This window comes from Mobula birostris, chromosome 32, assembly GCF_030028105.1.
Source record: "Mobula birostris isolate sMobBir1 chromosome 32, sMobBir1.hap1, whole genome shotgun sequence".
NCBI classification, from domain to species: Eukaryota; Metazoa; Chordata; class Chondrichthyes; order Myliobatiformes; family Myliobatidae; genus Mobula; species Mobula birostris.
This window is the reverse complement of record NC_092401.1, coordinates 4914663-4941196: the sequence shown is the minus strand read 5'-3', so window position 1 is coordinate 4941196 and position 26534 is coordinate 4914663. Positions and strand designations below refer to the sequence as shown.

At 42.0% G+C, this 26534-nt stretch overlaps 1 protein-coding gene across 3 annotated transcripts; it reads right to left on the bottom strand.

Annotated features, from left to right (window-relative positions):
* Positions 1–1135: 1135 nt before the first annotated feature.
* Positions 1136–26176, bottom strand: nacc1b (nucleus accumbens associated 1, BEN and BTB (POZ) domain containing b). Of its 3 annotated transcripts, none has more exons than XM_072248572.1 (6): positions 26113–26176; positions 21219–22076; positions 19094–19270; positions 18863–18968; positions 16333–16430; positions 1136–12445 (listed from the first exon to the last, which is right to left on the bottom strand). In XM_072248572.1, the coding sequence occupies exons 2-6, from the start codon at positions 22048–22050 to the stop codon at positions 12180–12182; spliced, it is 1479 nt and encodes a 492-aa protein (XP_072104673.1). In that variant the 5' UTR covers positions 22051–22076; positions 26113–26176; the 3' UTR covers positions 1136–12179. The 3 variants fall into 3 exon arrangements, with proteins under 3 accessions (XP_072104673.1, XP_072104675.1, XP_072104674.1); XM_072248574.1 differs by having other exon boundaries at positions 18863–18914; XM_072248573.1 differs by lacking the exon at positions 26113–26176 and adding an exon at positions 25847–26077.
* Positions 26177–26534: the final 358 nt, after the last annotated feature.

Sequence of the window (26534 nt, the reverse complement as noted above, 5' to 3'; positions counted from 1 at the left end):
TTAGCAGCAGGGTGTTGATTTTCCAGAGGGTGAAAACAGCTAATATGAAAGAGCATAATTTTAAGGTGATTGGAGGAAAGTGTTGAGGGGATTTCAGAGGAAGATTCTTTTTATACACAGTGATAAGTGTGTAGAATGCACTGCCAGGGCTGCTGGTAGAGGCAGATACATTAGGGACATTTAAGAGACTCTTAGGCACATGGATAAAAGAAAGATGAGGGCTATGTGGGATGGAAGCATTAGATTAATCTTGGAGTGGGTTAGAAGTTCGGTGCATCATCATGGGCCAAAGGCCGATACAGTACTGTTCTATTTTCTAATGTCTCAATCTTCCTACTCCCTCCCATCCTGTCTTGTCCTTCTGTAGCCTTACAGACCTGAGATTTTTGCACAGCCAAAATTCTGATATTGTTCATTCTCAAATGTAGTGGCTTCATTTCCAGTAACAGTGTCTCCAGCTGCCAAGGTCCTAACCTCTGCTGCAACAAAGAATCTGCTGGAGGAACTCAGTGCACGTTAAACAGCTCGCGAGTTGTGGGGTGGGGAGGAATTGTCAATAGTTGTGGATATGTCTGAGTAGAGAGACAGCTTGTAGAGAGGAGAGGGGGCAAGGGAGAGAGACAGGGGATTGGATGACAGGCAGTTTGAGCCAAAGAGGGCAAGGAGAGGGGTGGAGGTGGAAGACATAACAGATGGAGCCAAATGGGGGAAAGGGAAGGATGAAGGTGGAGACAGCTGCTGAAGGGTGGCAAGCAGCAGCACAAAAGGATACCAGAGATGGAATCTAATAAGTAAGGCAGGTGATAATGGTAGGGTAGGATAGACAGTCGAGGAGATGTGAATGGCAGATGCAACCTGGAGAAGGTGGGTGAGATATGTGGATAGTCAGTATTTGCAATCCGGTGAAGGAAGGGAATGAGAAACAGGTGGATAGAGCATATTGCTTCCTGCTTCAGATGCAGCATCTGTCTCCAAATCGATGCAGTTCTCTTTAAAAACTAGACCTCTCATTAAATGCCCTTTTTAAAGTTACGGTCCCTGGAATATTTTGATTGTGCTAGATTAATGGAAATTGTTTCTGCAAAGACACCCATGTTAGCTTCGAGGTTAGGCAGTGAGTAAACTAAGCGAGAAGGAAAAAACTTGCCTTTTTAATAGTCACAGGCTATGAGATACACAAACTTTACAAGTATCAGTCATTATAAGCAGCAGCTGGAAAAAAATTTATGCACAAGTATTTTGTACAAAACTGTTATGATATTAAAAATGCAGATCTGCATGAACAACAGAGATGACACTGATATACATGTAAGGCAACAGCGACAAGCCTTCAGCAAAGAACCTGGACTTGTATGATAATCTCCACCCCCACCTCTCTGAACTAAATTTAAATTGACAGCAGTTAAGCCAAATAAGAACTATATATACATATTAGCCTAAAATGCTTTAAATTATTTTGTTTAAAGTAGCTTTAAAAAAACGTTCATTAGAGATTGCAGGTAAAAGTGCAGGCATCAGGTTCAAGTTGCCTTCTCAGGTGAGAGAGAAGTTTAATAGATAATAGATGGATTTTACTGGGATGGCCAAAGACAATTTTGGCACCCTCTTTAAACCCATTTTTGTTCAGTTCTTTGAGCCCAACTTCATCAGGCCAGAGCGTAGAGCAGGCTCTTAATTGCAGGATTCCCAGAGTTATGTAATTCACAAATGGAGAAACTGCTAAAAATTGATACATGTATTAAATCTATATTTTGTTTCCTACCACTGGCCCCATTGTTTGAAATCCTCATGATTTGTTTCTCCTTTACATTCTTATCCCATTGATAATTTTTGTTTTGTGACTTGCTTATACCAGTCCAAATGTGGTTTATATCTGTTTTTAAAAAGCAGGTTACAGCCTGCCACCTTATTAATACACCAACTGTACTGCTGCTCATCAAGGCTGTGTGGCATATTGAAGGCTGGAACTTCAAATAAATTATTTAAACCAGCACTCAATATTACAGTGAAATCACTGAACCTTAAGTCTCAAAGTACAGAATTTCATGGACCCAGCCATTTCCCATTTACTCCAAATAAAAGGACTTCTACTCCTTAATCCACTTCCCATTAAATATCACTTAACAGACCTCTGTCAATTAAATTACTTCCCATTCATTCCAGTTACATGTAATCTCATTAATCACGCCACTTAGCATTCATTACACCCAAATGAATTCTCACATTTTGCAGTCAGTGCAGTCAGTGGTTAGCCATATTTTGTTAGCACACTAATATTTTTGAAATAAAAATGCCCAAATTTGGATGCAGTTACGGTACAACTATTTTGGAGCATTAACTTTAGTCAAGTGATGAATATACATTAAATATTAGAACGGTGAATTAAGGAAGCTCCTCTCTCATCTAGGTAATACATTTAATCTTTCACTGACTGTGATGGTTGCAGAACTTACAGAGAAGGGATAACATTTCAATGAATACAATTTCCCAACAACAAAAAAAATACTTCCATCTGAATGATGTTTCTACGGTTTCTAAAATCTAAATTGCTTCAGTATCAGCATCATACATTCCTAAATTGGGATGCAATGGTCAGGTATGAGGAGAAACCCCGTCTACCTTGATCAAACGTCCTTAATTACATTCCTTAAATGCAGAATCAAAGTGTAGAACTAAGGTATTTTACCTTGCATTAAAATGGATTTAATGTGGGATCTCCATTACACTACTTTGGTGCCTTATTGCAAGAGGGGTGAGAGATATATAATAGAGGCATTTTACACTGCATTAGATGAAGAGCATTATAATCTTAAAGCCTCTTACCACCCTGTTTTCTGCAAGTATTCCATTTCATTCTCCCAATTTCTCTGGCTCCATCACATCCATGCTGGTGACGTCTTTCATGCCGATGTTCTCAAGGAGCCTTCCTTTTCCTTAGCTATGGCTGTGACTCCACCACTGTCGACAGAGCTCTCCACTGTATTTAATTTGTTTCCTACAGAGCTCCTCTCATGTGCTCTCTTCTGACCCAGGGCCCTTACTGTCCTCACTTTCCATCCCTCCAGCCTCCACACTCAACAGAGCACACTCTGCCATCTTAGACGTGATACCACGTCAAAATGGGTCACCCTAATCTCTCCACTTGCAGCACTCTGAAAGAACCGTTTATTTCATGCCCCTCTGGCTAACTCTTTCATCTCCACCCACATCCGCCCCAACTTTGTACAGCATCATCTCTTACAGACACACAAGGTGTAGAATCTAATATTTTACCACTTCCCTTCCCACCATCTAGAGACCCAAACACTCCCCCTTTACTTGCAGTCACAGTGATACAGCATGGGCTTCTGCTTGGTATTCACGTCAATATTGGAACAAATCCAGACTGGATGATTATACCATGCAACACCTCTGTTCAGTCTTCACAGAGAACACTGAGCTTCCAATTGCCTCTCATCTTAACTCCATCCCACACAGGCTTTTATCTCTGGTCTTTTGCGTTGTTCCAATAAAGTCCAGCTCAAGCTTGACAAACACCACCTCATCTTTCCAACCGAACATATTACAGTCCTTGGGTCTCATCGAATTCAAGAAGGTACCAGCAGTTTTGATATTTGTATCACTTGGATGATGATATCTATTTTTGCCTCTCTGTTTTCTTCCCTACTTGCAGCTCCTTTAGACAGTTCAACTGTGATCAACAAAACGTCACCACCACCAGCAGCACTGGCAATCAATCTCCAATCACTTGACCCTAAGCTTCCAATTGACTGTCACCTTAATTCTCCACCCCACTCAGACATTTCCTTTGATCTCTCCACCTACCCTGCAAATAAAAACATGCTGGAGTTCAATTTTACCTATTATTCATAAAGGATCATGAACACAACAGTTTCTCTACAGTAGCCATCTGACTGGCTGAGTGTGTTTATTTTACCACAGGAAGGAAACTGGACTGTATTACCCTATGGGCAGTATGAAATACGTGCACTCTTATTTTTCAATGTATCTCCCTGTTTATCCGATGTAAGTCCTTGGAGCTTATGATGAATCAGCAGAGAACTAGACCTCACAGACCCTCGAACAAGATTCTTGCAAATAACAATTGGAACTGTAAGACTTTAACATGCACAAGGAAGGTCTGATGGTACCCTATGGCGGAGAAACAGAATACTATACAAAGCAAAACCGAATACTGGGATGCGTTGATTTACCAGAACTTCTCAGTTATTTCTCCATGAAATTCTTCCTCAGTTAATCTTCCTTGAAATTTGAAAGTGTTTCTTTTTCCTCCAGAATTGCCACTGTACAAGCTCAGAACAGTTTGTTGTGTGGTAAAAGTAAAATCTCCTTCATGATACCAGCCTATCTGCCAGTTCAGTTGACTAGACTTCACTGTGGCAAAATATATACACCTAAGCATTTCAACCCATGATTTCTCAGTCTCCTAACACTAGTTACTCACATGATCATCATCAGTCGACAGCCTTTTGAAAAAGTGTCTTAAATTGCTTGAAAAACTAATTGTTGATTTTCCTTTGCATTTTTAATACAGAACAAACCCACTATTGAATCATGCAGTTAGTCATAACCTTCTCTCTCATGGCTTCTTTTTTTGTTTATGCCCCCTGAAATAGTTATATGAAGAATTTGTTAATAAAAGAGGCAAGAATGAAGTAGGATATTGTGACAGAAGAATTTTGCTAAAAGGGGACCACCTACCCACCCTGATCAAGAAAATAAATTATGTTCATGTTGAGAAATATGTGATTGGAATAAATGCTTCAAGTGATCTCCACTCACCAAAGGCAATATTCAACATGGCAAGAGATCAACAATCTATTATCTTCACAAGATGCAATTATTTGAACCCAACAGTGACCAGAACCAGCATGTGACTCCTGCAGTGGCTTGTTCCTTTGGGGCCATTGTCAGTCAGACAGAGATACAGCGTGGAGACAGGCCCTTTGGTCTACACAGTCAACAATGACCATCACACATCCATTTGTTAATTCTACAGTAATTCCATTTTCTTTTATTCTTCCCAACAACAACCCCCTAGATTCTGCCTCTTATTTACATACCAGGTGCAATTTACAGCGACCAATTCACCTACCAACCCATATGGAGGACAGGAACAGGGAGAACATGTAAACTTTACACAGTCACCCTTTATTGCTGGGGGAAAATCTCTGTTTAATGCAGGCTGGCATTTCCATTGGATCCTGGATAATGGACTATCTGACTGGCAGAACAAAGTTGGTGCGGCTTCAGAGCTGTGTGTCAGATATGGCTATAAGCAGTATTGAGGCCTTGGACAGGATTGTATCGGCTCCCTTCCTGACTACCTTGTATACCAAAGACTTTAGATACAACAATGAGTCATGTCATCGGCAGAAATTCTCTGATGACTCAGCAATAGTTGTGTGTATAAAGGGAGGATGGGAGGATGGATACAGGGCCCTGGTGGAGGACTTTGTCAAATGGTGCAAGCTGAATCATCTGCAGCTCAACATCTGTAAGACCAAAGAGATGGTGATGGACTTGAGGAAGACTAAGCCAGCATTGCTCCCTGTTGCTATTAATAGTGAGGACCTGCAAGTACCTGGGGGTGCACATGGGTGACAGAATTGAGTGAAGCACCAACACAGAGGCTGCATATAAGAAGGGCCAGAGTTGCCTCTACCTCCTGAGGAGACTGAGGTCCTTTGGAGTATGCAGGCCTCTCCTTCACATGTTCTATCAGTCTGTTGTCACTAGTCCAACCTTCTATGTGGTGGTGTGCTGCGGCTGTGGTAGAATAAAGGAAATATGGAAAATCCAGGCAATTCTGGACAATGTTTCTCACTCTCTGCATGCACCTTGGCTGAACATAGGAGCACTTTTAGTAACAGAATAGACAACGGCACTGCTCCAAAGAGCGTTATATGAGGTCATTCTTACCCTCGGCCATTAGGCTCTATAACGAGTCAACCTGTAGCCGGGGAAGTGATGACCCCCTCCTGTTAGGCTGTTTGAGGTAACTTATTGTTTATTCTTTCTTACTTCTCTTCTAATATTTGTGTATCTGTGCACTTGTAATGCTACTGTGACACTGTAATTTCTTTTGGGATCAATAAAGTATCTATCTATCTAGACAGTAGTAGAGCTCAGGAATAAACCATGTTTCTGGCACTACAAGATAATAGGTCTAGCTTAAATAGTCCATATTCAAGTACCAGCCTAATTATGGAATGTTGGATTGTAGACTCAGTTAGTAAACGTTCCCAATAGACCCAGACTTCCTCTCTCTCTCTCTCTCTCTCTCTCTGACTGTGTCTCTCTCACACATACGCATTCTCAATCTCCAGTCCTTGCTGCAGCCACAGTATTCAAAAATTACATTATCCCATGATTCTTTACCTTGTGGTTCCTTTTTGAAAGCATTCTTTTATCCGCACCTTGGCATAGGCAAATAATGACTACTGGTGTGCGGATGGCTTAGTTATATTGACCATTAACCAGCAGTTAAAACAGGAGGACAAGGAAAACCAGCAGTAGTTTTAGAATGGAACAAGACTATATATAATGGACCTGGTCTCTATTGTGGTCTTTTCTGGAACAGTATATTTTAATTAAAGAAAGAGATTGCCAAATACCCTGTGCAACAATGACCATAGTAACTAAGGCAGCAATCACCTGCTATCAATACAAGCCTTCCAATGGCTGTGCTGTTCTTTGAGGACATAAAAGAACCTAGCCTAGATTCAGTACAACGGACCTCAAAACATTTTTTAAAAACTTCAAATCCATAAAATGAAGATTTTATAGAACGGTATGAGAAAGTGGATATTCACCACCAGAGTCTTTCTCTCTCCCACTCTAAAGATCAAGTGTGGTTCTGATGGTGAAGTCCTCGTCAGGCAGATGCAGGTTAATTGTGGAGACTTCATCACTGATGCTCTGGTGGTGTACTAAGGAAGTGCAGTAGTGTTATGTGTCATCTTTTCAGCTAAGATTTTAAACAGCTCCCCACCTTAACACAAATCTGGTACTATTTCACAGATGAACAAGGGGAGCTTTTCCCATTACTGGCCCATTATTTTTCCCTCAGCCAGTATCACTGAACAGGCTATCTAGACACAGTGACATGGCTATCTGAAGAACCTGGTAGGTCCAACTGATTTCCTATATGACAACAGTGGAACAGCTTCAAAATTTAATAGGTACACAGCAGGGAGGGACCTGGAGGGTTATGGTGCGGAATATGGACAACTGGGACTAACAGGGAGGATTCTGTGGTCAGTAAGGATGAGTTGAGCATAAGGTCCCACTTCTGTGCTACATTACTCTATAATAATAAAAAAAAAAGAACTGCATTAGTTTTTAAGTCCTTTAAACTTTGGAAATGTAGTAATTTTTTCTTTTGCTTTCCCTATATTGTGTCAGCTTCTCATCAGTTAAAGTAATTTTCACTTTTCAAGAAATATTTAAAATGGCACAGCATTTTACTTCGAGTATGTCAATCTCGTACACAGCCCAAGTGCTGTATTTCATATCAGTGACTTTGGCTATGGGAGCATATACTCAGGCCATTTTGTATTAAAGTGAAAAAACACGTAACATGGACATCACGAATTTCAGAGCAGGTATGGTAGTGTCTGATACAGCTGTGGACTCTCCTACACCACCTCGCCACTAACACAACACACTCAATATGATATTTGTCAATTTTACAAGGGAGCCACCTCACAGCTCAAAATTATGCACAATATGTTATGCTGTGGCAACTGCTGGAAGAGTTTTATGCCATTTCAATTTCAAAGGATGTGCTGACAATGGAGAGGGTTCAAAGGAGGTTCACGAAAATGATTCTGGGATTGAATGGCTTGTTATATAAAAAGCATTTGATGACTCTGGGCCTGTGCTCACTAGAATTCAGAAGAACGAAGAGCGACCTAATTGAAACCTATCAAATGTTGAAAGGCCTCAATCGAGTGGATGGGGAGGGGATGTTTCCTATGGGAAAGTCTAAGACCCGAGTACACAGCCTCAGAATAGAGGGACGTCCTCTTTGAACAGAGATGAAGAGGAATTTCTTTAACCAGAGAGTGGTGAATCTGTAGAATTCATTGCCACAGGTGGCTGTGGAGGCCAAGTCTTTAGGTATAGATAAAGTAGAGGTTGATAGGTTCTTTGTTAGTCAGGGTTTGAAGAGATACGGGGAGAAGGCAGGATATTCGGGCTGAGGGAAATGGATCAGCCATGATGAAATGGTGGAGCAAACTCAATGGGCCAAATGGCCTAATTCTGCTCCTATATCTTATGGTCTTACTTCTACTACAATTTTGAACACTATTTAGTTCTATGCTCCCAGAAGTCAAGACCAGTGACTAAATTATCACACCATTTCTTTGACCTTCTGCCTGTTTCACACCCATAATGATACACCAGACTTCCAATTACAAATAGGTAATTCATGGTCGAGGTGAGATTTAATGGGGATTGTCAAAGTTATGGAGAGGCTTTAATAGAATTGAGTAATCCACAACTAGAACATTGAAAAGGATTTTTGGAACAATGAGGCACATTTAAATTAAAAAAACAATGACCTGGAATACATTGAATGGGAAAACTATAAAGATATCAGTAAGATTGAAAGAGTACAGGGGAAATTTACAAGGTTTCATAGGTTAGGACTTTATTCCCTTGCATATAGGAGGGAGATGGAGAGGGAGAGGGAGGGGGAGAGAGGGGGAGAGGGAGGGGGGGAGAGAGGGGGGAGGGAGGGGGGGAGAGAGGGGGGAGGGGAGGGGGAGGGGAAGGGGGAGGGGGAGAGGGAGGGGGAGAGGGAGAGGGAGGGGGAGGGGGAGGGGGAGAGGGAGAGTTGATAGAGGTATACAAAATTATGAGGGGTATAGATAGGGTAAATGCAAGCACACCTTTTCAACTGAGGATGGTTTGGACTAGAACTAGAGGCCATAGGTTAAGGATGAAATTCTTAAGGTGAACTTCTTCACTCGGACAGTGGTGAGAGAGTGGAACGAGCTGCCAGTGGAAATGGTGGATGCAGGTTCAATTGAAACATTCAACAGAAGTTTGGATAGGTTGTATGGAAGGGGAATGGAGTAGTATGGTTCAAGTTTTGGTCAACAGGACTTGGCAGAATCACAGTTCAGCATGGACTAGATGAACTTTACAAGTTGTTTTTGTGCTGTAGTGCTTTATGCCTCTATTTGGAAGGAAAAGTATGTAACTGAGGAGTGATGGGAAATGAGCTGCAGCATGGGACTATTTGCAAATTAAGTGCCAGCCCAGGGATGATGACTAAATAGCCTTTCACATAAGGTCATATTCCTAGCTTATTTGTTAATTGTTATAGATCTTGCTATTCTGATGGCGAGCCTCCTAGTTATACCTTTGTTTAAATGTAAGTTCGACCACTCTGCTGCCAGTATCCCAACTAAAGTGGTATAGACTGGTTCATACTTAAAGTTTTTGTCCTTTTTCAAATTCTTCTTTTTCTCTCTATTGTCCAAACTTCTTAATTTGAACCCCTCGTTCTTTAGTGATTTGACTGATAGTCACATTTTCAATTACCAAGGGTTCAATTTCTGGAATTCCTTGCCCAAGCTATCCACGTCTCTACCATCTCCAGACCTCCTCGACCAAGCTTCCCCTCTAATATCTTGTTACACAGTTCACCATCAATTTTTGCCAATGCTGCTGTGAGATGCTATCTACATTATAAAAGTTGCTGCAGATTGCAGCATGAGGGTGGCCATTATCCACTGCATATATCTGTTGGAGAAAACATTACTTAAAAAAATTGTTTTATTGTGGAGCTGTTTGGTGAAAATGAGTTGGTCTTTTTCTTTGGGGAGCAGAGGGGACAGTGGTTTGAAGATCTTGTGCCTGAAGTCTAAAGCCAGCCTAGAGTATGTGAGAATATGTTTGCAGTCAAGAAGCATTACATTTATTATCACCTACTGGTCTCTGAGCTGTATTCCTTTACTGCTATTCTACACTATTCTATAGATTTCAAAAATTTGAATAACAATCTACACACAGTGGCCATTTTATTAGGTACACCTGTTTGTTAATGCAACTAACTAATAAGCCAATCATGTGGCAGCAACTCAATGCACAAAAAGCATGCAGACATGGTCAAGAGGTTCAGTTGTTGTTCAGACCAAATATCAGAATGGGGAAGAAATGAGATCTAAGTGATTTTGACTGTGAAATAATTGTTGGTGCCAGAGAGGATGGTTTGAATATCTTAGAAACTGCTGACCTCTTCAGAGTTTCACACATAATAGTCTCTAGAGTTTACAGAGAATAATGGGAAGCTCAAATCACAGTTCTGGGGCCAATATGCCTTGTAAAAGAGAGAGGTCAGAGGAGAATGGCCAGATTGGTTCAAGTTCACATCAAGGCAACAGTAACTCAAATAAATATGTTACAACAGTGGTGTGCAGAAGAGCACCTTTGAACACACAAGATGTTGAACTTTGAAGTATACGGGCTTCAGCAACAGGAGACCACACGAAGTTCCACTCTAGTACCTAATAAAATGGACACAGTGTATTTTAGCTCAATTTTGTAAGTAAAGGCTAAAACTGGTCAGCCTTCCAAGGAAAGGCTTGAACTGTGGGAATACTGCTTGGTTTTATTTTTTTAGAACTTCTGGACCCAAATGATTGTTGTAACTTGATTGAAAGAAAGACACTCATGAGAGATGTTACACAGTGCCCCAATAACAGCCAGACCGCTCACACAGAAAGCAAGAAGATCATTTGGATAACCCGTCCATGGCCTGTACTGAATTCCTGCTTCTTGCTGATATGGAGAGGAGTTACAGAATATTTTCTCTCTCTATCTACCCTGTTTTTTTTTCTGCCTATGACAAGTAGATTACATGCTTTATGTTAACTAGAGTTACAGCAAAACGGAATTTAAGTTAACTGGCTAACAATGGAGATGTTAATGATCTAAATTTATGATTTCTAATCTCACCACAGCAGCTGTGGATTTTAATGTCAGTATTATATAAATTAAGAATGAAAAGCTAGAATCAGTGATAGTAACCTTGAAAACAAGATTACTGCAGAAAAACCCACCGTATCAAGCAGAGAAGTAAATTTACCATTCCTTGTTCATTTCCAGTATATAATCAGTTTAAGGGGCAATTGGAAACAAGTAACAAACGCTGGACTTGCTAGCAACACCCTCATCCTGCAAGCACCAGAGGGATATACAAAAGGATGATGAAAGGCTAACATACCGAATGGAGGACTTTGAAAATAATTTAACGGGATCTATTACGACATGATGAAATAAGTGGGGAGGCATTGATTGTTTTAAATTAGTTTCGAGGGAAGATGACTCAGTTGGAACCCTTTGGTAAAACATGAAGATGCAGCTCCAAATTAAGTTACATGCTTTAGCAGAGAAAATCTGCAGTATAATTAATGCAATCAAAACCTTCATCAATACGAAGTTTAGCAAATGTTAAGTAGCATGGAGCAGCAATCTCAGTGTGTGACGTCTGCCTTTACTCACTAGTTAAAACTCTATTCAACAAGAGCTGCTAGACAGTCCACAAAGTGTTAGAGATTATTGCAAATGCGATTAAAAAGCAGTTCAAAAAATCCTTCAAGACAGTAGCTTAATGAGACTACTATTAAATATTACCATAGTGTCGATTTAGTAAAACAACCAAAAAAAAAATGCACAAGACACAAAGTTTGTGTCAACTTCTGGTTTTCCCATTAACACGTAACAGTGTCACCTTCAAATCTTCAGATAGAGAGAGGGAGGGGAGGACCGGGAAACCAAGCTGAGAGTTGGAAGAGTAACTGTCTTCATTTCGGACAGATGTCTCAACCTGCCCGATTAATCTAGGCTACAAGCTTTCAGGGTTCAACCTAGGCGGAGTCTCAAGGTAAAGGGCATTAACATTTAACAAGTGCCCCACCCACCCACAACCCTTGGAATTGTGCAATACCTAACCTATAGTACCCTTTCCCCATCTCCACCCCATTCACATCTTTAAGACTCACTGATGCAGAATAAATAGGTTCTTGCTGTCTCTGCGCTACTTGAATGTGTTAAGAAGCCAGCTTGTTTGCCATTCTGCATTTCACGAGCCATTCTAGGTTGAACCCTGGATTTTGACACCTTCTTCCACAACATTCTTGTCATTGGGCTGACTCCAAGGAAGATCCCGCCTCACCCTCATGGCTGGCAGCCTCAAAACCCTGCTCTGCATTCAGTACATCCGGTTCCAGATTGAGCCCGGTAGTGTCCGAGATAAAGGAGTGGTAGGCATCCCCTTCCACCATCAGCAGCTTCAGCTTGGGAATCCAGCTCTTGCGGACCACACGCCGAGCATTGGTACACATGTCCGCGGCAATGGCATTCATCTCGCTCTCCTTGAAGTTGGGGGCAAAGTTCTGGCAGTAGACTGCAGATAAACAGCAATAACGTTAGAGCAAAATGGCTCAATGAATAGCACCCTCATCAGAATATCTTGGGTTCAAGTTCCACTCCAATGACTTGAACATAAAAATTTACGTGTCTATACATGCAAAACGCTGGAGGAATCAGCAGCTGAGGCAGCATCTCTGAAAGGGAATAAACAGTTGATGTTTTGCACTAAAACCCTTCATTAAATGATTATACTCAGGTCCTGTTTATTCCTCTCCATAGATGCTACCTGACTTGTCAGTTCTCCCAACATTTTGTGCATGTTGCTCAAGATTTCCATCATCTGCATAATCTCTGATGCGTATAAAACTGAACCAACATTACCGCAACACTCAGGAAGTGCAGCAATATTGAGTTACCATTTTCTCACTGAAACAATAAATCAAGATGCCACTTGCTTTCAAAAATCTCAGGCATGTTATCAACATTGCAGTCTTAATATTGTTTCTGCTCTCCCTTTCGAGTCTTGCTCAGATATAGATTTGGCCGCTGACAGTCCTTCAGTACTCTCCATGTGAGAGACTGGTGGGGATTATAGACAAATGTGATCTGCCGCTTAGCCAACTTCCCAATAGTTTCTCTGTGTAACATTGGTGATGGGAAAACCTAATTAATCAGTGGAATACTACAAACGTTTGTAGACACTGATAAGATTTGGGGTCATAAGCTAGCATTTCCTATCCCTACAGGTTTTCCTGTATTGTTAAATTAAAGCACTTTGGTTAAATGTCAGAGCAGAGAACAGCAATTTAGTAACTTAGATGTGTCCTAACAACAGGAAGAACAATGAAGTTGCATCAATTATATATAATTAAATACAATTGGCAAGGAAAATTTTGACTATGGATATATTTGACTACTGTAGAAACCTAGTCTGGATCACTAGCAGCCTTTGGGTCAGGAAATTTGCTGTCTTTACCCTTTTTGGCCAACAGGTGACTCCAAACCCACAGCATTGTGACTGCCTCTTAAATACCTCCTGAATAGCCAAGTAAGCCATTGAAAAAAATGGAATGGGGAGGGAGAAGAGAAGCACCAATGTTCATGGTGGTCCCCAGACACAGAGAAGGACTTGGCATTTTGTGCTGTCACCTCTAAACTCCCACTACAGCGACATTAACAAGCTTTTATGTAGCATATATAATTAAGTATAATTAGCATCTGATGAAGCTGAGGCTTTATAAGGCATGGGTCAAACTGTACTTGGCGTACTGAGAGTAGTGTTGGCTTCTTACCTAAGAAAAAATATGCTGGCATTGCAGGGTCCAAAGGAAGTTCACAAAAATGATTCTGGTATTGAAAGTGTCAATGTGAGAATCATTTGATGGCTCTGGGTCTGTAGCCGGGGTTATATAGAATAGGAGTGGTGGGGAATGATCTTATTGAAACACAATGAATATTGAATATAGAGTGGATGTGGAGAGGATATTTCCAATAGTGGAGATGTCAAGGACCAGAGGGAACAGCCTCAAAATACAGGGATATCCCTTTAGAACAGAGATAAGGAGGAATTTCTTTAGCCAGAGTTAGTGAATCCATGGAATTCATTGCCACAGATGAATATGAAGGCCAGATCTTTGGGTCTACAGTGGATTCCAGTTAATTGGGACACATCAGGACCAGTACATTTTGGCCCAATTTAGTGACTATCCAATCAGCCTAAAATTCATGGAAATAGTTTTCAAGTGTTTTTTATTGTGACGCAACATCAGCTTAAACACAACCGGCAATGTCCTAAAGTACAATGCTTCTTTTTTCTTTTCTTTCTTATAACAATATAATGAAAGTCAAATGAATGTATGTATAGTAAACAAGCAAAAAGCAAAGGAAACCCTACCACCCTGTCTCCTTTCCCCTCCCCAGCCCTCCCCTCTCCCCACCCCTCCCGTATGTGCTGTTTAGGTCCTACCGCCCCCCCCCCCCCCACACTCAGTTCAGCTAAGTTCATGGAAATTGTTAAAAAGGTATAAAAAAGACAAACTACCATTCAATTGAGGAAGAAATTATGTATTTAAATGAAATACAGAACAAATTATAAACATGCCAATGCTACTGGTGTTTGTCCATCGTATCCAACAATGACAAGAAACCTGTGTGGGCGAGTTTTCAAAGTGGAAAAGCCATCGCACTGGGACAGTTCCACTCTCTCTGCCTCAGAAGACTGGATCCACAGATGTCACAGCTAAGGTCTTCCTTGGGTACAGTGGATGACCATAACTTCTCCTGTGCGTCAGCATGCCCTTCGCTCTCCACACGTTGTGTTGCCTTCCTGGCCATTGGATCTCACAGTAGATCGCACCTGCACAGCCTGCCAGAGTTAACTCCGCATGCTAGGACAGGTATGTCCCTATCTCACCGGGATACGAGACCCACTGGCCACCCTCACCTGGTTTAGCTTGCCTCTCAAGGCGATGTACTGGGGTGTGGCTCCTGTCGCATGCAAACACCTACTTGGAGCCACAGGTGGTTGTCCGGTGAGGACCAAGGGAAACATTCAGATAATTGTCAACAACTTCAAATTCTTCATAGTTCCTAACTCGTTGAAGTAGTGAAACCGTTTCATTTTCACTCCTGGCCATTTCTGGCATCTCCAAGCCTGAATGCTTGAAACCGCAGTGAGCAAAACAGGGCTGAATTGTCTTACTACCTATTTCTTATTGACTATCAGTGACAAAAATCGCTGCTTTTTGAACAGAAACACATGCAACTGACGCCATTTAAAAACCGTTCACTCTAAGCACAGCGTAGTATCTAATAGCCATGCAGGTGCACATGATTGATGCTAGTTAGAAGCTATCTGGTAAGTCTGCTGCCCCAATTAAGTGGCATAGTGCCCCAAATAAACAAAGGGGATCTTGGCTATTTTATTAGTTTCTGTTCTTTAAGAGTTGGCTCAAATCAGCAGCTGACCCGATTAACCAATGACCCAATTAACCTGAATCCACTGTATTTAAAGCGGAGGATGATAGGTTCTTGATTAGTAAGGGCATTGAAAGTTATGGGGCGAAGGCAGGAGAATGGGATTGAAAGAGATAATAAATCAGCCATGATCAAATGGTGGAGCAGACTTGATGGGCTGAACAGCCTCATTCTCCTCCTTTGTCTTACAGTGTTAATAAAATTTCCTGTGGCACTTCACAACAGCAATATCAACTAAAATCTGCCTCCCAGCCACTTTGCAATGTAATAGAACAGTTTAAAAAAGGAGAAAATAGACATAAAAGCTTGGTTGGAAAACTCCTGCCATTAGAGTCGTGATACTGAAGGTAAGTCAGTCAGTGATGGAGTAAATACAAGAGCCCGAGTTCAGAGTCAGATTGTCATTGGGTTGGAGGAGATTACAGCTAAAAGAAGAGATGAGACCATGGGAGAAATTCATAAATGAAGATGGTACCTTTGAAGCACAGTTGGACCAGCAGCAATTGCAGTCTACAAGACACAGTAGTGATAAATGAATGGGGCTTGCTGCCTGTTTCTGGACCGGCACCTGAGTTTTGAATGGGCACAGGTTTAGGAGACTAACCAGGAACAAACTGAAGTATACACTACTGAAGGCAGTAAAGATGTGCATGGGTGTGCAGATGAGTGGATGGTAAGCAGCTACAGAAGTTGGAGTAGAAGCTCACAATGAGATGGGAATGTAGTCAGTTGTTGATCTCGGAGGAAAATATGACTCTAAATTGTGACTGGCCTGGCTCTGGCCAGAGAGTGGAAGGAGTTGGATCATCCATAGATGATGATAACCTCGAGATCCAAATACAGACAATGCCCAGGCTGTTTTCAATAAAAGGCTGAATGCCTCAAGGTGCATACTCAATTCCGCAGCAGTCCTGTGAATTTGAAGTCTGTGCCTACTGTACTTACTTTTTACTGCATTGAGAACCCGACTGTCCAAAGGCTTCCTGCTCGGATCATTTGTGGAGGAGCGGATTCCGGTGCCACAGCTATTTGCCAGTGTGTTCCTGTGGTTTGGAGACAAAGTCAACAAAATCCAATCAATCCATAAAATATTTTGGTTTGGACTGCAGCTCTCCTTCATAAGATGATGACATCTTTGATCAAGGTTCAAGGATCAACTTTACTCGTCATTTACATGGATTAGGAATTTACCGTGGGGGTGTTGATGCGACATGCAACAAACAACAGTTATAAAGAATTATATAAAATATAAAGTTAGAGTTTAAAGTACGAATATGGAATAAAATGTGTACAAATACATAAATACCAGCATGTATTTATAATGTAAATAGCATTACCTGTGCTATTTACAGTGCAGTGCAATGACTGAGGTAATAGACTGAGGGGGTATGGGAGGGGCCTAACTAGAATAGTTGATCAGATTAACTGCCTGGGGGAAGAAACTTTGAGGATGGCATGAAGTTTTTGTTTTAATAGCCCTATAGTGCTTTCCAGGAGGGAGCTTTTGGAATAGGTGGGTTATTGGGTGGGTAGTGTCTGCAATGATTTTCCCTGCTTGCTTCTTTGTCCTGGACACGTTCAGAGCCTGCAGTGATGGCAGATTACAGACAATGACTTTTGTCTTGGTGACAGTGACTTGATGCATTTTGCTAGGTGAAAACCAGAATGAAATTGTCACCGTATTCTACGTCTCCTCTCCTTCCCAGTCCCAGCCACTTTTCCATCCATGAAAGTGCTGGCTTGTGCTGGGATCTACTTTTATGGAAATACCTGTGCTTTTTGTACAAACTCTGTTTGCTGTTCACTCCTGAGGGGCATCGCCTCACTATCCATGCCCATTAAATGCAACTTTTCATAGTTTAAGGGAAAAGTCAAAGGAAACTATTACATTTGGTAAACTAAGTATGGCAACATTGTTTTGGTATTGGACCAGTAGGCCAAATGCATGGAATAATGATCCATTGACGTGACCACAGCAGCTGGGAAACTTAAATTACATTAAATAAAAAGCTAATGTTAATATTGGCTACACAAAACACTAATGATGTAACACTCACTAGCTTCTGTTACAGAATTAAACTTTTGCCCCATCACTTGGACTTCAATAAGACCCTACATTGATAACAATGAAACTATTGCAACTTCCTTTAGTTCAAGGGTAACTAGGGATGGAAAATAAACTCAGTGGCTACTTTATTAGGTATACCTGCTCGTTAATACAAATATCTAATCAGAAAATCATGTGGCAGCAACTCAATGCAGAAAACCATGTAGACATGGTTAAGAGGTTCAGTTGGTCTTCAGACCAAAGATCAGAATGGGGAAGAAATGTGATCTAAGTGACTTTGACTGTGGAATGATTGTTGGTATGATGGGGTGGTTTAAATACCTCAGAACCTGCTGATTTCCTGGGATTTTCACACACAGCAGTCTCTAGAGTTTACAGAGAATTGTGCAAAGAACAAAAAAAAAATCCCGTTCTGTCGATGTTCTTGTTTATGAGAGGTCAGAGAAGAATGGCTAGACTGGTTCAAGATGACAGGAAGGCAACAGCAACTAAAATAACCATGCATTACAACAGTGGTGTGCAGAAGAGCATCTCTGAATCCACAACACATTGAACCTTAAAGTATAGCAGCAAAAACCATGATACTCAACAGTTACTTTATTAGGTACCTCCTGTACCTAGTAAGGTGGCTACTGAATATAAATGCTAGCCTTCCCAACAATGCCCTTCCTATAAAATATAAGCAGTACTTTCAGTCTGACGTGAGTTTCAAATCCCTTCCTTTAGCGGATAGCTTTGTTGCAAATTTGTGTGTATTTTGTCATTTCTTCTCTGTTAAATCATTTGCGCTCTTCAGCAAAATCACGAATTTTCTCTTTTGCTTTTTACAATTCGCCTTTTCCTTCTACTCCTAAAAAAATAAGGCATAGAAGCAGGAGGTAGATCATGTGACCTCTAAAGCAGGGATTCCCAAGCTGGGGTCCATGGATCCCCTTGCTCAATGGCATTGGTTCATGGCATAAAAAAAGGGCTAGGAACTCCTTCTCCAAAGGCTTCTCCCTTACTCAGTAAGATATGACTAATCCTGTGCCTGACTCTACAACTCATGTTCTCAGCATTATTAACTAATTTATTTTTATTTATTCTTTCCACTATTTGTCTGCCTTTACACATTAGTTGTTTGTCAGTCTTTAAGTATAGGGTTGTATTTCATTATTTTCTTGTAGATACCTGCAAGAAAATAAATCTCAAGGTAGTATATGGTGACATATACATATTTTGAAAATAAATTCACCTTGAACTTAGCATGATCAGTATTTCCTCTGATTACTTAAGTGCAAATATTTTGGGTTAACAGCTTCCAATTCTAAGGAAAAGTCAAACTGAAATGTTAACGCTCTCTGCACAAAGCTAGATCCGCCTGTAGAAACAGCTTCTGTCTCTTGCTTCACTATTCACACAGCTTACCGGTCAAAGAAGGATGCAAGCAGCCTTCGCAGTAGGACTTTGTGGCGGGTTCCTGCACAGACATGACAATTCATTAACTGGGCTCGAGTGATAAAGACACTGGTTCCTGTCACATACAGAAACAAAAAAAAAATCACAAAATTAGAAAGTCCATGAGGACCAAGTGAATAGAGCAGATGGGGCGAGAAAGATCTTTCTGAGAAGGAAAGTCACCTTAAAGGAGGGCTGTACCTGTTACAAGTTCAAGCTTCTCGGTGGGGTCACCCTCTGCGTAAAGCTTGGGGTGGCATCGGTTTCCAATCTGGGTGATCAGTTCAGCTGGTAATGCTGCCAGATCTCTCCTCATCCTGACCCTTGAGCGGGCATCTGTGGTCAAGTGATCGGGCAGAGCTTCAACCCGCTCGGTCGCTGGCAAGGAAGCAACAAAATAAAGCTAGCGATTGGAAACCAGAATGGATAGCTTGGTCAGTTTACATATACACTCAGGTATTTATGTTCTACTCAGGCATCTTTCCGTTTCATCTCACCCATCAGCACATTGCTTCATTCTTCTCTCCTCAATATTATCTAGCTTCTCCTTAAAGGCCTAAAAATGTGACTAGCCTCAACTACCCAAGAGAAATGAACCTTACATTACAACCACTTTTTGGGTAAAGAAGACCACTCAAATTCCCTACTGCAATGTGGCAGATCAGCAAAAAGTGGCCAGGTGTGACTTACAGTAGTTCTAATTTTTCCTCAGCTCAGGCACTTATTCTCCACCTGTACCCTCGCATAATCTTAAAATTTCTACAGTTGCACTGTGGAGGCATCCTAACTGGCTGCATCACCATCTGGTATGGGGAGGGGAAATGTGGGGGCTACTGCACACAATCAAAGCTCCAGAGACTTGTAAACTTAGTCAGCTCCATCATGGTCACAAGTTTCTAGAGCATCCCGGCCATCTTCAAGGAGCAATGCCTCAAAAAGGCGACATTCATCATTAAGGACCCCCATCACCCGGGCCATGCCTTGCTCTCATTGCTACCATCAGGTAGGAGGTACTGAAGCCTGAAGGCACACACTCAACGATTCAGGATCAGTTTCTTCCCCTTTGTCATCTGTTTTCTGAAAATTTCAACGATTTCACAACATGTGCCGGTGATATTAAACCTGATTCTGAAGTATCTGGAAACTCCCTTTCTAGAGAAAACAACCTGATGAACAGCCTTGAGCAGAAACATCGACTATTTATTCCCCTCCATAGATGCCAAGGTCCTCCAGCACTTTTTGTGTGGTGCCCAGCGTTGAAAACTTTTCCAGGTAGATATACAGTACAGTACTAAAGGAGAGCTGGGCTTCATGTGCTGTTATTGGGATGAAATATTGAACCAAGGCTCCTCTACTTTCCCAGCTGGACGTAAAATATTCCAAGGCACTATTTTGCAGAAGAGCAGCTGGGTTCTACCTTACATCCTGGCCAGCACTGGACAATATCATACACAGACAAGAAGAAGCATGTTTATGGGAGCTTACTATGCACAAACTGATTGCTATAAAAGTTGAAGTGACTACACTCAAAATACTTAGTTTGCAATAGCTCAGGTCTGGGAAATGCACTGTCAAAAATGAAAACTCTGTTTTCAGTTTACTTTGAAAAAGACTTCCAAAAGAGTGCAGTTACGAAGAGAAGTAGTGTATCTCTCCAGTGCCTTCTTTTCATGGTATATACAACCCGCTGCCCAGGTCCAAACCTGTAGAGACCCTGGGAACATTTTGGCAGATTATGTAAAAAGCATACACAGATCCCTATTTTCACAGAGACACAGCCTGGACCAACACATCCCATAAAGTCAAAGTCGAGTTTAGTGACAAAGGCACAAGTACGTGTTTTCAGAGGTGTGCAGCAGCTTCCTCCAATGTGGAATAACCCAGTCTTACCTGAAGAAAGGGACACACGGACAGGAGGGAATCTGAATGGTACCCAATACACGTGATGCACTCAAGGAGATTCAGAGACTGGAAATGTGCATACATGGATGGATTCTGAAGTGTTCCTTCAACAATCATTGAGCAGTGCAAACCAGTTTTCTACCTATCAGAAAGACCCTACCCTCTGGCCATGTTGGTAAGTCACCATGACGGAAGATTTATACTCAGCGTGTGCGGGTTGCAATCCCTCTCTGGCTCATTCACGTTAAAATGTTCTACTGTAGCATTCTTTCTATTTTAACTTGTCATTAGCTAGGTGTACCAAGGGACAGGAGCTGGTATGTGCTCCTCCTGCTTGACTGCCCTCTGTCCCTCACCAACCTATCTCTTATAGCCATGCTCATTTGCAGCCGATACAAATCTTGCTTGAGGCTGCTAGGCTTACCTGGCTGTCCTACATTCATCATGCTGTACATTGTGTACATGTTACAAATCTGCCTGTAGTGTTCCTCTGCCATGTCTTCACTGCCCTCTTCCTCCTCATCCTCTTCATTCTGGTAGGAATTAGGACTGTCACTGGTGTAAGCACTGGAGGTGCCCGGGCTGGTGCGGTCTGCGCTGCCTGGCCCGCCTCCTCCGCAGCTCTGTTGCCTCCCTGTTGGTCCTCCATGGGAGACACGTGGGAGCTTGGGTCCCACGCTGCCATTCCCCTCTCTCGGGCCGTTGTCCCACAGCCGCTTGCCAATGGGGGTGAACTGCACGGAGTCTGATTCACCGTGCTCTGTCTTCACACGCGACACAAGCGACAGCGGGGTGGCGGCCAGTGATCGGGGGGGCTGGGCAGGGCTCGGGGGCTCGGACGCAGTCTCCTCTGCCTGGAGCCCCTGCGAGTCACACTGCGGCGAGCTGACCTTCAGGCAGAACTCCGTCTCCTTGTCCATAATCTGCTGGATCTGGAGGAAGCCGGCCGTGTACATCAGGAGGAACTGGTCGCCCATGTTCATGCTAAGCCTGCCGGTGTAGCAGAAGGACAGGATCTGCTGGAAGGACTGCTGCTGGACAGCTGTGGGCAGCTCAAAGCTCGAGCAGTTATTTGAGCTGAACAGGTCCCGGAAGTAGGAACTGCTCGCCGCCAGGACTGCCCGGTGCGCCTTGAACGCCTGTCCCTTGACAACAATGGAAACATCACAGTACAAGCCCTGCAGCCGCTGCTCATTCAGACATTCCAGAATGTTATTTCCAAAGTTCGGAATCTCCATCTGCAGGGTCTGAGCCATGATATCCACTCAGCACGCTGCGGTACCTGCCAGGTTAAGGAGGAGATGGAATGATTAGACCTTTAACAGACATCACAAAAAGAGTTCCCCCAAATTAAACTTTTGCTTTTGTGTACACCTTAGAATGTGACATCCTTGCATTGGCATTAGAAACCTTTGTGTTCTAGTCACTTTTTGGAGCACGATAATATTCTAGTATCAATAACCCAAGGAATGCTGCATTATCAGGGGAATGATCTTGTGGAAGAATTCTTAAATCAACGCCCTATCTACCTTCTCAGGTGAATGCAAAAGATCTCATGGAACCATGTAAGGAAACAAAAGAGTAGTAACCCCACTGTTCTTTCCTGATATTAATCTTCTGCTAACACTACTTGAAAAAAGTTAACCTGCTTATCAGCGCTGTCATCTAGCTGTACAAGCCTGCACAGTGACAACATCATCAATCCTGTAAGGAATCTGCGCAACATCTAACCTTTCCAAACAAGAATACTTCTGGTCAGGAATCACTGGATAGCCAGCAAGAATCGAGGACAAAATCCAAATTGCCGGAGAGGCCAGGCCTCAGTCTGAGGTTCCTTCCTCACAACTAAATTACTACACTAGATTATCCAAACATTATCACATTACTGTTTGAGTAAGCTTACTGTGTTGCTGTATTTCAAAAGTTCTTCACTGACTAGACAGTTTAACATTCTAAAATGGACATGAAAGGCACTAGATTAAAGCATAACAGAAAGCTGCTTTAACGTCAGTGGTGGACAAACTACTGGAATCAGTTCTAATGAGCAGTACAAATATTGATTTAGAAGTGCACCGATTAATCCGGGACTGTCAAGCAGACCTTGTTATGATTAGGAATTTGAAAAAAAGAATTTAAAATATTAAGAGCTGACATTATTGATATTTTCCATATTTTACTGTGGTTGGAGAAAAAACCTACAGGGCTGATGACCAAACTAATGTCCGGCAATGAGCATCTCCACAAAGCAGAGTTCAATCACTTGTGCTTGGTATTGCCATTACCAAAGGCTGATCACCAATACAAGAGCAAGCCCATGCTGAGTATACTTCAGTAAGCATCTCATCTAAATCCTCCAAACCTTTCTTTCAACAATGACAGATATAAATCTGGAGTGTGATGAAACACAATTGTGTAGCATGAACAACATTTATGGTTTTCAATGCCACCTATGATCAAGCAAATGATTGACTGACATCACATCCACTCTTTCCATCACCAGCACACTGTAGCTGCAGTCTCACTCATCTTGGGGAGAAAAATGCATTGCTGTTACCTTCAGCAGCTTCTTGCCAGTAACTCCCAAGCCTCCAGTCTTCACTACCAAGCACCTGGGATGTCACAGACTATTACTCACTCCGATTCAAACACAAAGCAAACTTGTAATTTTTGTCTCTTCTTCATCATAGCCAAGACTAAATGCTGCAAGCCTCTGGCATACATGAGTTTCATCAGAAAAATCTGCAGTTGTTCCAGAAGAGGAGACATCTATGTCTTCTCAAAGGCAATCAGGAATCAGCAGTAAATGCCAGTACTGGATCTATTCCAGTTATGGGATCTAGTACTTCCCATAAACTGTTTCCTATAGTTGGGGCATACTGGACTAGGGGGAATGCTAAAAAAAAACTGAAGGCAGAGTTTTTAGGATTGAGGTTAGGAAACAAATAAAATTGACAATGAAACTGTAAACCTGAGACTAACTGAATGTATATAGAGTTAGGTCAGGCTGGGATCAAGGTCAAGGGAATAAATGGCATACAGTACCATAACTGAGGCTGAGGCTGAGGCTGTGGGCCTGCTCTGGGCTTTGTGCCCGAGGACTCACTTTTGTTCTAAGTGCTATTTACTTACTTTTATTGCATGTATAAAACTGTAAATCTGAGACCAACTGAATTTTATCAGCCCAAACACATACATAGTTAGATTTGTCTTTTCTCCCCCCTCTCTGCACATTGGGTGTTTGTCAGTCTTTATTTGAAATGCGTTCTTTTTAGTTTCTTGTTCTTTTGGCCTCCTGAAAGGTGATGAATCTCAAGGTTGTATACAGTAAACATGCTTTGATAATAAATGTATATTGAACATTTTCTCAACCTTTTACTTAAAATTCTTTACTTTTCTGTTTCACACCGTCCCTAGTACACGACCTCTTCCAACCGTATTGTAAATAATGACCTAGGTCATTGTTCTTCTTCTTCTCCGTGCCTTATGGCTCATCGGGCAGCAACCTTGCTGTTTCTTTAGCACTTGTGTCTGTTTTTTTTATGAGGCCGACTTGCTAGCTCAACACTCAACCCAGCACGGATGGACAGCATGCAAGAGGCTGGCCAGATTCGAACCTGGGTCCACTCGCCTTGAAGTCCAGTGCAGGTGCCACCACACCACCAGCCGGCTTTAAAAAAAAAACCCTGGACAAAAGATCTTTCTAAATCCACAGCTGACTGCAGCAAGATCTCTGATCTCATTCAACTTGTATTGGATTTCTGGATGAATTAATTGCACAATACCGTACAAAAGTATTTCTTTTACTTTTCAAATAAACCCAGAGTTGTTGCTTGACCTACATATTTAAAGAGAGTATCAGGATGTGTTAAACAAACTATCATTTCCAAGTTCCAGATGTTTTTTCATTTCACTACATTTGAAATTAGTCAACACAGGGAACTCATCAAATCTCTGAATAATATTGTAAATCAATCTGCGCAATATATTAAACAATTCTCTTCCAGGAGGAACTTTGCTGCTCAGTTACTGAATAGTCCATGGACCCATAAATATTACCTCACTATTCCTTTTATTTTGTACTACTTAATTTCAGTTAATAGATTTTTCTGTCTTTGGATTATAATTCTGCCACAAGACACCATATTTCAGGGTGCAAGTTAGTGATAATAAATCTAACTCTGAACAATGCAAAACTAATATAGTAGGCAGGCTGGAACTCTGAAATAAAAGTATAAATTGCAAGAAATATTCAGCTGTATTTGCGCAGAGAACAAGGGCTAACATGTCAGATGATCAACTGATGTTAAATCTCCTTCTCTTGCTTCTGAACAAGTGTAGATTTCATTGACTGTACTGTATTTCTTTGTCCTACTGTGAATGCGTGAAAGAAAATGAATTTTAGGGTAGTATTTGGTGACGTATTCATATTTCGATAATAAATTTACTTTGAACATGCAAGCCCAGATATAAAAGTAAAATATTACTGTCATCCTGACTGGATTTGGAAATAATTGGTAACAGGTTTATTATTGTCACATTCACAGCAAAAAAAAAATTGTTTTGGCATGCCATTCATACAGACCATTCCACTGAGATAAGAGAAATCAAAAAGCAATAACAGAATGCAAAATATAGTGTTACAATTACAGAGAATGTGCAGTGGAAGTATACAAGCATGATGCAAGGGCTAGGACGAGGTAGATTACGATCAAATAAACTCAACAATTGGGTTTTGATTTCTGCTGACACCGAATTAATAAATCATAAATACTGATTGAATTAAACAAATTATTCATTTTCTCATCAAAGTATTGAACGTAATAACCAAGAAAACATTTTTCTTTTAAACAAAAATAAAATCCTTCCCCCCCCCACAATTAATAGATCTATAGAAAATAAATAAAGTGGTACTTCAGCTTTTTAAACAGCGCAGCTTGCTCATGCAAGACAACTTCCACACACACGAACAATTTTCCTCTCGTTGTTTATACGGGTTTGGACGAAATCTTATTAAATGATTAAAGTAAAGCTGCCTTAGTGCTAGGAGCTGACCTGCAGTAGAAGGAGTACTCTTAACCACAGTATTTGTTGTGTGGAGAGCTGGAGCTGAGTTTGCAGCACCTTTGAAGTTTTGTTGCTGTCTGAAGGGGCCCATCCCCCACAACAGCCACAACCCCCAAACACACACAAAGGGGGCCGAATACTCCGGGGAGTGGGAAGTGAGGCAGCCCAGGGGCACCCTAGGGTAAAAGGCAGGGCTTTACGAAGAATCGGTGCAGGCTGGGAGCCGCGGTCGGGCCCGGATGCTCAGCACTCACCCCAGTGTCTCTCAGTGTCTGCCAGCAGACTCTCAGCAGCAGCCATTCATTGCCAGGACAGCTAGCACCTAGCAACCGAGCGCATCGAACGGCGAACTTTGACCCCAAGGCGCCTGCAGCCGAGCCGCCGAGCGCATCGAGCAGACTCCCAGGCACCGCCCGCCCATCGCGACATGACCGCCCCTCAGCGTCACATAACCCCGCCCCTTTTCTCGCTTCCACGCAGCGGGACATCGGGCATTCGTGATTGACGTGTCAGGCCTCCGCTGATATCATAGCTCCACCCTCCCCACCCTCGTCCGCCGCCATTCGCCGTGACAACCTGAAACCCCGCCCCTTCCCCGTTCCCATTCGCACTGGTGTCGTGAAACCCCGCCCTCATGTCAAAGCGACGGATGACGTCAGTAGACACGCCCACAAGC

What these genes read in the sequence shown, in the direction of transcription:
- nacc1b (XM_072248572.1), bottom strand. Translation starts at nt 22,050, where the DNA reads ATGGCTCAGACCCTGCAGATGGAGATTCCGAACTTTGGAAATAACATT. An exon ending in GATGAATGTAGGACAGCCAG is followed by an intron (nt 19,271 to 21,218) that starts GTAAGCCTAGCA and finishes CTTCCTTGCCAG; the next exon opens with CGACCGAGCGGGTTGAAGCT. An exon ending in GGTTCTCAATGCAGTAAAAA is followed by an intron (nt 12,446 to 16,332) that starts GTAAGTACAGTA and finishes GTTTATCTGCAG; the next exon opens with TCTACTGCCAGAACTTTGCC.